The following is a 12,761-nucleotide window of genomic DNA, read 5'->3' as shown; positions in this document are numbered from 1 at the left end:
ATTCGGTATTATAATATAATAAAATATAATACGTTAATAAGGATTATTTAAGAATAAGAAGAAATATTAAAATAAAAAGTATATTAATAGAAAATAGATCTTTTAATAATTCTTATATTTAAAGGGGAACCTTATTAATAAAGAGATAATAGTATAAGAGGCTATTAAAATATAAGTATAATATAATTAAAAATTAAATTAATAATTACGATTATTCGATAAAGAGAGGAGCTATCGATATAAAAAGTATATTAGAAGATAGAGAACCTTCTAAAGATTAAGGATAAATTAATAATAATTAAAATAACTTAATATATAGTAATTAAGAAGAGGTTAAAGTTATTAAATAATTAAAGAATTATTATCTCGATTATTTATAATTCGATTTCGAAATAGATTAGAAATCTAAGCTTATAACCTATTAATATATATTATAATTAATATAGGAAATATTAAATAACGATTAAAGGTATAGCTTAATTATAGAATAAAGAGATAATAATAAATAAAAGGAAAAGAAAGATAAAAGTAATTATATCTCTAGAAGGAGATATTAGGTTGAGAAATAGATCGAAGATTCTTATAGCCTTTAATAAGAGCTATAAAATAGTATATTTTTTATTTAAATCGAAGGTAAATAAATAGAGAGGTAATTAAGAAGAAGGTTATAATTAATTAAGAGAAGTACTTAAATTAATCCTAATAGGAGTAAGGCGTATCTTAGAAAGTATCTATTCTTAATAATTAAGAATATATAAATTAGATAGGAATTACTATATAAGGGGGACTTATAAGTATTATTAAAATTAGAAAATTATTAAGATCTAAAAACCTAAAAAATAAGTCTAAGGGGTGCCCTTTATATATAATAGATTAACCCTTAATAGCTATATATAGATAAAGCGCTTAGATTACCTCTAGACTTATAGGGAAATAGAGTCGGATTTTAAGCTCTAGCTAATAGGGTATAAGAGAACTTAAATACTTATTATTATAGAATAGCTCTATAGAATATTATAAAAATTATACTATTCTATAGCTACGATTCTTTTCTATTTTATAATATATATATCGTTATAGTTTAGCTTTTATTTAAGCTATTAGAGTAATTATAAGACTCTAACCCTTATAACTCTTATATATTATTATAAATAATTTTAAGCTTCACTATATACCTTCTATTAAAATATTTATTAATAGGCTTATAAAGGGCCTTAGCCTTAAAAAGTATATAGGATTTATTTATTAATTATACTTAATTAATATAAATTAAGTTAATTATTCTTATTACCTTAGCTCTAGGCTTCTAATTAGCTAGGAGATTATATTTTTAGAGTACTAGGAATAGGAAAGAGGCCTATTATAAGGTGCCTATAGGGGACTCTTATAGACCTAATAGCTAGCACGCCTCGTATAGTACTTATAGGGGGGTATTAATAGAACTTACCTAGTGCTAGGTAGCCCGTGCTCTATTGCCTCCTATAGCTTAGTTCTAGGCACCCTCTAGCCCTATAGAATACCTTCCTAATATAACTACCTTTCTCTAGACTACTACTAATAATTATTAGTCTAATTATTACTATAAGTAGGACTTTACTTAAGAGTATATTAGGAAAAATAAAGATAATTAATCCCTTCTAAGCTAGGAGCTATATATTAACTATTTATATATTATATCTACTATTATACCTAGGGCGGACTAGCTCTATAACTGTAATATAGAAGAGCTAGTATACTAAATACTTTAATATAGATTCTATTATAATATATAGAGTATATAGTATATACTATTATACTTAATATTTCTTAAACTTTTAAAAGGATAGAGTTAAATAGTACTTAAACTTAAATTTTATAAGATATATAGAGTATAAGCTACTAGATACTAGATATATACTATAAACTAAATATATATTACTAATAGTATACTATACTTAATAGACCTATAAATAGAGATAATATTTATATATTCAAGAAGTTAAATCTATTAAACGTCAAATTATTCTACTTAGGGGATGCTAGTGTAGTGTCTTGGTTTATATGTCCCTCTTATCTACGATCGCCTTCGCCACTATTGCTGTCGCCCTCACGATCAACCCGTGCTCATAGGAGTGAATCTTTTTCTCCAGGTCCTCCAATTCTTCACCATTCCATTCAATTTCTTGAGTAATTATAGGCTCGCCCCTATCCACTTCGTCAATGACGTAGTGGGCCATTATGCCTGTGCGTTTGATGCGGCCAGCCTTGAGCTCTTCGAAAGCTCGCTCGATCGCCCTGGCACCATCAAACTCTCCTACATCGACGTATAAGTATGGAGCCCCGCTAGTCTGTTTCTTAACTTACCTGGTAGAGCCGGATGAAGATTGATAATTTTCACCCCTGCCTTCTCGAGAGGCTCCAGGAACGAGGTTGAGAAGACGTGCATCCAACCGGCAAGAACAATCAAATCAGGCTTTTCTTGGCCATCTGAGAGTATTCTTGTAGCCAGCACAGAATCGTAATTTTGACGCCCCTTAGCCACCTTCTGCTCATCTGACTCTCCCCTATGCAAGAACCCGTGACTGATTAGATTAAAGTACTCCCAAGGGATGCCTATTCTGAGGTGAGCTGAAGGCTTAAAAAGTTCACATGAGGAAGACCTGACCTGCTTTTTCCGCTCGAGCAGTTGCATGTGCATTCTTCCGATTCGTGATGAGAGAAACAATGCGGCTATTTGGAAGCTCACCAACAGTTATGGCATCAATGAGGGCTTGGAAATTCGAGCCATGGCCGGAAGCCATGACCAGGATCCGACAAGGCGACTTTCCCTGAATCATGGTGTAGAATGTGGTGATTGATTGAGTGGCGGTCTAACAGCATCAATGAAGTAGTCACTGCTTCAGGTGAGAAGGTTTATATTCAAGATTTTCCCTCTCCTACATGTCACGTGATGGGTGCGGTAACACAGTAGTCGGGAGTGACCATTCGCACCAACGAGCTCTGGCCAAAACATCTTAAACAAGTCGTGGTAAATATGACAAGCTGATAAAGTATATGCTGCTAAAGTATAATGCCACGTTGGATATGGGAATAGCGTGATTGGAGGAAGCTGTTGAAATGCCGACGGCATCACACAGTGCTCAGGTCGCAACAGTCCCTGCTGGACCCTTGAAACCGTTGAATCCTGTCAAGATAAGGAGTAAGACATGAAAGACCCAAGAGATCCTCGTTCGTCGACAGATGTTTTTGTAAGTGTTCCCGACGCTCTCCGTGACCAAATGCAGAAGCGTAAGCTCGAAGATGTATTCTGGTTCTGGGACAGCGCTTTGGAGACCTTTGGAGGCCCAGCTGCCAGAGGAGCCTCTAGATCGTAGCTAATATGAACGACACAAGCTGCGCAACTCAAACTGGCTTCGAAGTCTTCATGTTGTGGATCACGCGAATCGTAAAATCTAAGACTGCGGTGCGTGGTCATTTGCTTCACGGATCAGCATCATTCCATATCATTCGGCATCGCCCGCCGGACTTTAGACCGCAACCAACACAGTAGACATCCCCTCAGACTCCAAGACCCACCCCTCCAGGTCTTTGACCGCGGGTTGGCGAGGTGCAGCCTCTCGGGGCTTGTCAGAAGACATAAAGTCCATGCCGCTTGTGAGGTCCTTCGGCCCCGACCATATTGATCACCACAGTACCAGTGGACATAGAAACCTCTGTGCGTTCGAGGGGGACAACACGGGTTCACTGGGGCCTATAGAAGTCCCAAGTTGGGTTGATGGCGCGAGCTATCATTCCTTAGCTATTGCTATAGCGGAAGTAAGCAAATGGAGATTAATCGAGTCAGTTATGCAGTGAGTTCTCTTGACCCTATATGTGTATCAGGATAGAACTAAAGATGAAATGACTGTCGATACATTGCTGGTCGCTCTGCTGCTTTGAGAAGTGGCCGAGATCTAATTGCCGGGCATGTCCATCGTATTTGCTGTAGTCCAATTCCGAAGCCCCACGACATCGACATCACTATAAACCGAACCGAGCCTTGGTAACAATGCCTGTCCCGAGCATGCCTTGGGCACCTTAGGACGACGAGTCGAGGCCATCAATGCCCCAGAATTGCTCAGCGTTGAAAGTATCGGCGGAGACGGGCTTCCAGGGATCGTTGAATGCAGAGAAGAGGAAAAGGTCGCCAGGATGGTCTGAAAAGGCGGCCCTGATTGACTCGATGGCGATGCTCTGTTGGCTGCGGCCAGGAACCGCAACGCGGTTCACAGTTCCCTGCCACGGCCATCCAGTCTCACTGACAACCATGCGCGTGGATGGATCGGCTAGTTTCGACTGCACCTCAGATACCACGCGGGTGATGAAGGAGCCTGCTTCATCAGCCGGAGTGTTTCCGTCAAAGAATGGATGGACATTCATAGCGCAGTAATCAGACTCGTCACACAACTCAGGATTGTCCCGAACAGCAATGAAGGTGTCCACAGTGACGACAGGGCCTTTATAACCGGCATCCCTGAGGAGCGAGCGAGTTCGACTCATAGCCGAGACCACCTGGGAGGGAGTGGCAGCCTTTTTGTTCACAAGCTCGTTGCCAACGCTGACAGTATCGACGATCGACCATTCTTCACCGACGGCTTCAACAATGGACGCGACTTGCTGATCGATGCCTGCAAGCTCAAAAATGCCAAGGAAGAGCTTGAGGCCAGCTTTTTTGGCAGCCGGGACAACCTTGGCCACCTGCTCACAGTCGATTCCGTAAATGCGGACCATCGAGTACTTTCCCGTGAAAGTAACAAAGTCATCATGGACCTGATCGGCTGTCTTACAGCCACCCGATGCAGTGTACGGGGCGTAGGCGATGCCTGGGAGACTGCTCGCAGCCGAGCTGGACCCGGCATCGGAACTGCCCGTGGCAGCAGGAACATCGTTTTTAAGAGTCGAGGCGGCGTTGGGTGTCGAGTCCGCAGATTCAAGAGTGACGACTTGAGTCTCGGCAGGCACAAACAAGACGTCTCTTGTGGCAGTTTGCTGACTAGAGCCGTCCTTGCCTTTGTAGACCACAACCTTGGGGACTACGGTCGGAGATGACACAGAAGTGTCCACGACTGTCAGCAGTTGTTCCGCACGGCGCTCAGCATGAAGCAATTGATGCCGGTAGTTGCCTATGAGTCCGGTTAGGGAAGTCCACAGACGGAGATGGTTTTGATGTGTTCCTACCAGTCGGCTTCGCTTGACAAGCAGCCAGCAGGCCGAGAGTCACAGCGGCAGGAAAAGAAAGCATGCTAGCCCTCATGATGAAGTGGAAAAGGAGCGCAAAAGGCTCTAGCTTGGTTAAGGAGTGAGGGTGCTTGGCCGTACTGTGACTTCCACGAAGGATAAGTTAGCACATTCCGTCAAGGTAGGTTCCTCAACCACAGAATCAAGTCTGGGACGGACATACCGGCTGAACAAGCAGAGAGAGTAATGAGAGAAGACTACAACAGCGTCCCAGGTTGGACAATCGCGCAAGAAGGAGGCAGGAGGAAAGAAGGGAACGTATGCTGCTTCTCATCGGATGCCGGGATGCAAGGAAGAAATAGTACGGCCACGACACGCACTACATACCACGAGCAGCGTTGCATTAGCTGCTGAATGTAGCCAAGAACCCCCAAAACATTGAGAGCACGGACAGAAATGAGGGAGAGGGGGAGGGGGCAGGACAAGCCGCGACTGGAATGCAGTGCATGCCAGACTTCGCTACCCCTCTACGCCCCCCTTTCTCTCTCGACGGTCTACCATGGCAAGGGATGCTCGGCAGTTCGTCTTGGATCAACATCTTCGTTTCACACGTCTGGAGCTCGCGACCGAAGAGCATCTGAAAGTTCATTTGTGGTAGCTGTTAATACATACCGAATTAAGATTAAATTGTCGATCCTGAAGAATCAGCTAACCTGCCCTTACCTGCCATGTCTTTACAGGCCATGAGGATTACCTCTTCTGCGATTCGCATTCCACTGTACACACCTATGCCCCCAAAGCCAGCTGGGAATCACACAGCCTGAGACCGAATGTTTTACAGCGAGTTGCACGATCACGCGCTTCGAATGCTGGCCTTCCGGGTCATAACCTTTGTAATGGCATGTCGGATCGTAACCCCGGCCTTCTCGATATCCTTCTTCGACAGGCCCGACGTCACGCAGACCTTGAGGGCCGGCTGAACCTGCCACCCGTCGTCGCGGGGTCCAATGCTATTTAGCAATGGCGTCGTCTTGAGTCTAGTGATAAGAACCCCGTTGGCTAGAGCCTGCATTGTCCAGAACCGTTAGCAATTCCACTCGTAATGACGAGGACATGAAATCGAACAGGAGCGTTATACCTCATCGACACAATCTTGCAAGAGACGTTCTTGCTCCACCATGGAAAGATTGCGAGCTTCAACTACCTCACCCTTCAGCACCAGTAGCATGATGGGATTCTCGGGAACGCTGGTGCACGTCACCCAGTCGCTGCGGGGGTCGAGTTGCGCCCGCATCGCCCGAATGTTATCGCGACACTGCGTCAGTATGTCGGGGTTAGACTGGAGCACGCTAACCGTCTCGCTAGCTGTAACGGCCAGCATCGCGGGGAGAGCTGCCGAGAATGTGTAGGATGCTGCAGATATGCGCTGATGCTCAACCACATCTTTAGCCCCGGCGCAAAAGCCGCCGCCAGCGCAGAGAGGTCCGGCCAGAGACCCAATGATCATGTCTACCTGGGTAGGATCAACGTTCTGCGCCTCCGTCAAGCCTCGTCCAGTTCGACCCAATGTGCCAAAGGACCATGTTTCGTCGAGGATGATGCGGAACTTGTACTTTTCTTTGAGTTCCACGAGCTTCGGCAGGTCAATGCTGTCACCTGTGGTCTCGAAGAGGCCCTCGGCGACAATGAAACGCCTTGTAAGTCTCTTGCCGGCCTGTTCTTTGACAACCTTTTGCATCACGCGCTCAAGGTCGTCCATGTCGCCATGCTGGTACCATTTGATGCTGCTCCTGGAAATCTCCAGACCTTTCCGGATAGAGTAATTGACGGCCCGATCAGCGACGATAATGTCGCCGCGCTTACAAAAAGCTGGGATGACGCTTGAAATTGTAGAGAAGGCCTGCGCGTACACAATACAGCTCTCTGTACCGAGGTACGCTGCAATATCTGCCTCTGTCTTCATGTGCACATCCTGTGTTCCGTAGAATTGGGGGGGGCCGCAAGGTCCTACCCCATATGTTCGCAGTGTTTGAATTGCCTTCTCTTTGATCTGTTCGTTGGCATTGAAGTTGTAGAAATTATACGTCGCAAGATTTGTCACGGTTCGCCCGTTCCCGAGCTTTGTTTTAGGTCCAGTCGGGCTAGACGATGGTTAGTTACTAGATGGATGGTTTCTCTCAATACTTGATATTGTCGAATCTTACCCGACGATGATGGGAAGCTTCTCAGCCTCCATTTCTTCAAAGGCAGTCTGAGCACCCACGAGGGGTTCAGGTGTCCAATCTTCCACCAACTCGTCGATTTCCTAGTCCCGTATTAGCCAACAAGGTGAGTTGACTCAGTTCAGAATCTCAGGGGTGTCGTACGTCGTCGCGCAGCTTGACATAATTCTGTTTCTGAGTCGAGTAGGAAGGTGACAGAAGATAACGGATGAAGAAGATGACGAGGACCAATTCCAAAGCGGACCGAATGGGATCATTTTGATAGCTAGACTGCACGTAGCGCACAAGGACTGCTGAGCCTGGGACTTTCTGAAAGCTTGTGGCAGCGTGTCGCCACCACGAAGCTACCAGGGTCCGGATTTCGTCGGGATCCATCGTAAAGCTGACGTATCTTTCCTTTGGCGACGGAAAACGTTGACAGAAGCACGATATTTCGTACGAGAGGCTGTCGTCAGACGGGTGTCTGATTTTGAGTAGTTAAAGGGGGCTTCGGCAGACGAGGTATTCTCCATGCATGTGAAGGATACTCAGTAACAGGGAAGCGGCGCTAGTGGATCTCTATCCAAGGTACCCGATGTGGCAGACATCGGCTTTGACGGAGAAAAGCATCGAGGCAGACGCGTTCAAGAGATGGGGGACCCACACGGCTGCGCCTATCCCTTTATTGCCCAAATCTCAAGACTTCATATAATCGATAGCCGAATAGCAGAAAGTAAGTATTGCTTATTCAATTAGAGCATATAGCGAGCTGCCTATCTAGACACCTATACTTTACCAGGTACCTTATGTTCACAGATATGCCCGCCCTCGGTAATGTACTGAGCTAGTATCTGGTGAAATATACATTAAATCTCTTTAGGCAGGCGGTGACCCACTCATTCACGTATGCGCTCCAGATACAAAAAGCACAGAGGACACAAGAGGTTTCAGACGATCTGACCTAGCAAGTTCATACTATACACAATTCTAAAGGCCCAAGTTCCCATTACCACGTGAAACAAGACTGTTGCTGCATAAAGAAACAAAACGCCCATCTAGGGGCTCGCATCCGCCTGCCTGCTCCTCCGAACGTCGATATGTCAAGTGCTCCAATCTGTGCCATGAGTAGAACGAATCTCAGAGGACACACTACACAAGGCTTGTTACTTGACTTAAAGAAGACGGACCATCCTGTCGTTGGCGCCCCTTGTCGCCCGAGCGTTGCCGCCGAGAGAGAAAGTGGAAATAGTCAGGGCGACTCCGGTGTAGTCGTCACCCTTGGGGCCTGTCTCTGTCTCATTTCGTGTGTCATCATGGTCCAGCCCGTTCGGCTGGACCAGTTTCATGCCACTGACCAGGTTTCCAAACTGCTGTTCAGGGTTCAGGACGTCCAGGTTGCCGACAACAACGGGTCCAGCGATCAAAGCCACAAAGACGACGAACATGACAAAGTAGAGCACAGCATAGCGGAAAACACGCTTGCGCCTGAGCTTTGATTGCTTCATCGAGTAGATGGGTGGGCGAATTTGGCGGCTTTATAAGATGTCAGTTTTGTGTTGGTTGGAAGGAGTGATGGCGACGTACCTGGGCCGCAGCCAAAACAGCATGATAGAATGAAGCATATCGATTTTCGGAATCAGGATCATGGGCAACATGAAGAATAGCAGAGTGTGACCGAGCACGAAATCGGCCGCAAACATGCTCAGCTCAGTGATTTTGCAGAGGAATTCACGGGCCGGCTGAGAAACCGAGTGCCAACCCATGGAATACCATTTTCCTGTCCAGAATGCGATGTTAGACTGGTCCGTCTTGATCTCGCGCGTCAATGTCAACGAGACAATGAGCTTGAAGATGAAACGCTGAATGGCTACCACAGCGATCATGCCGCACAGAGTTCTAGCAAAGTTGAAGCTCTCCAGCACGAACAAGACCTCGAAGAAAACCAGAAGCATGATGACTGCGATTGCGTGAGCAATGGCGGCCAAAACGCTGCCGAACTTCTTGCAGCACATGCTGAGAAGAGGTCCCATGAAACAGGCCATGCAAAAGAATACAAGCAGTGCGCCCGCATTAATGGCGAGTGGTGCCAGCGCGATGACGCCGATCCTGATCAACGAGCTCGTCGGTGCGATTGTGGCGTTGGGATTGTTATCCTCGTTTACTCCAGTTTGCGCGTTGATGAAGAGAAACGGAACGACAGTCACAAGAACCAGTACGAACGGCCAGCCAATTTCACCCCAGAAGAGGTTAGCGATTGCGGCGCGAGGCACATCGGCGGACATCTTGCCGGATGGGTCACCGAGTGCCTTGCGCTTATAACCAGTAATGCGTGTCCTGGATAGTCGGCAGAAAGCAATCCACGAGGATGCGTGAGACCGTGAATTACCGCGCGAGAGCCAGCGGAGGAAGTCACGATAGTCGATGAAGAAATCGCTCCAAGCGAACTGGTGAGGGTTATATAGGAAAGGAGAGATGACCAATGCCATCAGGGTGATCCAGAAATAGGTCAAAGCCGCCTGCCAGATGGTGACCGTGGCGAATAGTAGCATCATGAGGAGTCGAGAGCCGAAGTAGATGGAAGGGCCGGCGAAGCGGGAATAGAGAACACCAAAAGGAATGCGAGCGGTGGCAAACCCACGACCAGTACCGATATACCGAGCGCCGCCAAACGACAGATCTTGTTGGACCGAATTGGCGTAAATTTGGCAAACGAAGACCTCGAAGAACGGCGAAAGCGAGCAAATTTGCTTTGAAAGGCGTTTGGCAGCCCTCCAGAATCCTCGTTCCGTAAGCTCTTGCACGAATAGGGGGACGAAAGACAAGAAAATGACGAAAATAATCGACAAAATACTGCGGTAGACCCAGTCCTGAATCGCGTCCGTGTTGGCGCAGCCAGTAGGAAAAAGAGCGTCGGTGGGAGGAACGTCTCGGTTGTAATTGCAGGGAATGGTTTCGTGGCGAAGGGCGCCCAAGTTCAGCAGGCAAATCATGAACATCTGAATGGACAACATGATGAACATGTTGTTGATGTGGAATCCAGGGTGGGCGTAGTAGAATGACAAGAACCTGTCAAGAGGGAGTTGTGTACCAAGATAATAGTACTCTCGCGACAGCATTTGCTCTCCCATGCCGGTACCGATCTTGGTGACGAAGTTCAGAATCGACCCGAAACCCAGATCACGACCCTTGCCGCACTGGTAGTATTCGCAGTGTTTGATACGACCTCCACGGATGACAGCTTGCATACCAGCGTAGATATCCTCGTTCAGATGTAGTCCCTTTTGAGCCTTGGAGACTCCACCTCGGGTGGTCATGAAGATACCATTGAGGAAATCGGGGTGCCCATAGTGTAACTTGCCGCCAATTTCAGCCAAAGTACGTGCGAATAGCGTGCCGAACGTCTGCTCCTTGCCAGCGGCAACGTCACCGAGGATGCCAATGTTCTCAGAGAAAATATACTCGCGAGCGCCGAGAATAGCAACAGGAGAGAAGGCTTTGCTCTTGACGCCAGGGGTGTAGGGAGAGGCTGTATCGGTCTTCATCTCCTCGAATTCGGCTAGGACGCTGCGAATCTTGAGACACTCCTCAAGGTAGTTGTCTTGATTGGCGTCAATCAGCTGGATGTATTCGCCGCGATAGAAGATGATGGAGTGGTTCTGATTGTCTGATTTGCCGTCTCCAAGGACAGGGTTGCCAGAAAGCTGAATGCGGAACTTGGGTCGTCTCATGCCATTCTCCATGATCTCGGAATGACCGTCGATCAGGGCGGAGTAAAGGCGCGGCTCCTCACCCTCAGCAACGGGCAATTCTTCATCAAGGTAGGCTATTTGCAGGTCAGGGTAGGCGCGAAGCAGGAACTCAGTGTTCTCCATCTCCTCCTTCTTGAACTTTGCATAACGCTGCATGGAGACGATGATTTTGAACTTGCGACGCGCCATGCGCTCGAGCTCACGCTCGAGCTTGTCAGAGTTGCCGCCAAACATCTGCACCACTTCGGGGTTCTCGACACGATACAAAAGCTTGATGGCGCGGCTGTAGTTCATGAAACCAGAGATCGTGCGGTACAGTGTCTGGGAGCGAAGCGATGCCCAAATACGAGTGCGTAGTGTGTATTCAGGGGCAGAAGATTTGAAGCCAATGCAGTAGAAGGGCAAGTCGTCGATCTTGCTCTTGGCGGCATCCTTCTCTGGCTTCTCAAGCTCGCCATTGAATTGAGAGGTTTCATCGGCGAGGATTTTGGTGTCTTTGACAAAGCAGTCCCATTCGTGAGGATGAAGCTGCTTGAGGTATTCGAGCAGGGTGACACGGGAGTACGGCTCATCCTCCCGAATGATCTCGCGCAGTGAGAGCAAAATCTTCTCGCTGTAGTGGGGGATGAGAACGGAGAATGTCGGCATGTTATCCACAGGCAGAGGCTCTGGGATCGGGGTGGAAAGCGACTGCGCGAAGAAAGACAGACGACGTTCAGCCTCGCTGTCAGCGGGGAAAAATTCAGTGCTGAAAGACTTATCCTCCTGTGAGACGAAGAAGGTAGGGGCTCGAAGGGTTCGCTTGCCCTCCTGTTCGGAAGGAACCTGATGGTACAGCAACTTCTGAACGTGGTCAATAGCAAGCAGGTGCTCCCGGTACATGGAGATGACGATGGCATTCCAGACCTGGGAGATAAGAACCTTGGGCTTGTACTTAATCTCCATGTCCGTGGTGGCCAGTACCTTCGAGTAGATGCGCTTAGGTAGGCGCGAAAAAATGTTCCTCCAAGGCGTCCAGATCGAAGAACCGATATAGAACGATCGAGCAATGGAAAACAAGGTGTTCATCAACACGTACCACAGGTAGGTGTCCAAGAAGAAGAAAATGACATCAGTGAATGCCATCAAGCCCAACAGAATGATACCCTGTTGCTTGCAGAGGACATCGGCCATGCCAGTGCCGAACAGGGAATCGCCCTGGCATTTGAGCTTCATGATGAACAGATACTTGATCGGATCCCTGAACGACAGGGCCAGATAGGCATATGACACGCCAAGCTTGACGCCAAAAATAGCGGCCCAGAGGCCGTAGGACATTGCGAGAGCATTGCCCTTGAGGCGAGGGTAGCTTGCAGTGAAGGTTTGGCTGGCCACGTACTTCCGAGAATTCTTGGTCAAGTAGCTGCCGAACAAGCCTCCCAGCGGCATAACGGCGAAAAAGAGGAAGGTGAAGACAGCAACCAAGAATTGGACGATGCCCAGAATTTTGGCAATCTTTTCTTGTGCAGCTGTAGCGACGAACAAGATGTAGACACTCGGACCAATGTTGATGGCGAAGATCAAGATCAGGAAGAGTAACCGCTTCGTCAGATGCTGCGCTCCAGCCCAGCGGGAA

The 12,761-nt window shown here is 47.2% G+C and overlaps 4 protein-coding genes across 4 annotated transcripts; all 4 read right to left on the bottom strand.

The window, feature by feature from the left end:
* Positions 1-1,951: 1,951 nt before the first annotated feature.
* Positions 1,952-2,860, bottom strand: VDAG_02344 (phosphoribosylglycinamide formyltransferase). The gene is made up of 3 exons (XM_009658373.1): positions 2,645-2,860; positions 2,344-2,592; positions 1,952-2,293 (listed from the first exon to the last, which is right to left on the bottom strand). The coding sequence occupies exons 1-3, from the start codon at positions 2,814-2,816 to the stop codon at positions 2,037-2,039; spliced, it is 678 nt and encodes a 225-aa protein (XP_009656668.1). The 5' UTR covers positions 2,817-2,860; the 3' UTR covers positions 1,952-2,036.
* A 965-nt stretch (positions 2,861-3,825) lies between these two features.
* VDAG_02343 (uncharacterized protein) lies at positions 3,826-5,487 on the bottom strand. Its single transcript, XM_009658372.1, has 3 exons — positions 5,420-5,487; positions 5,197-5,342; positions 3,826-5,141 (listed from the first exon to the last, which is right to left on the bottom strand). The coding sequence occupies exons 2-3, from the start codon at positions 5,270-5,272 to the stop codon at positions 4,057-4,059; spliced, it is 1,161 nt and encodes a 386-aa protein (XP_009656667.1). The 5' UTR covers positions 5,273-5,342; positions 5,420-5,487; the 3' UTR covers positions 3,826-4,056.
* Positions 5,488-5,864: 377 nt separating this feature from the next.
* On the bottom strand, positions 5,865-8,028 carry VDAG_02342 (serine palmitoyltransferase). The gene is made up of 4 exons (XM_009658371.1): positions 7,563-8,028; positions 7,401-7,501; positions 6,335-7,337; positions 5,865-6,262 (listed from the first exon to the last, which is right to left on the bottom strand). The coding sequence occupies exons 1-4, from the start codon at positions 7,791-7,793 to the stop codon at positions 6,050-6,052; spliced, it is 1,548 nt and encodes a 515-aa protein (XP_009656666.1). The 5' UTR covers positions 7,794-8,028; the 3' UTR covers positions 5,865-6,049.
* Positions 8,029-8,324: 296 nt separating this feature from the next.
* VDAG_02341 (1,3-beta-glucan synthase component GLS2) lies at positions 8,325-12,758 on the bottom strand. Its single transcript, XM_009658370.1, has 2 exons — positions 8,982-12,758; positions 8,325-8,930 (listed from the first exon to the last, which is right to left on the bottom strand). The coding sequence occupies exons 1-2, from the start codon at positions 12,572-12,574 to the stop codon at positions 8,570-8,572; spliced, it is 3,954 nt and encodes a 1,317-aa protein (XP_009656665.1). The 5' UTR covers positions 12,575-12,758; the 3' UTR covers positions 8,325-8,569.
* Positions 12,759-12,761: the final 3 nt, after the last annotated feature.

Source organism: Verticillium dahliae, genomic scaffold, assembly GCF_000150675.1.
Source record: "Verticillium dahliae VdLs.17 supercont1.3 genomic scaffold, whole genome shotgun sequence".
Lineage (NCBI taxonomy): Eukaryota > Fungi > Ascomycota > Sordariomycetes > Glomerellales > Plectosphaerellaceae > Verticillium > Verticillium dahliae.
The sequence above is the reverse complement of the archived record's forward strand: the minus strand, read 5'-3'. Positions and strand labels throughout refer to the sequence as shown.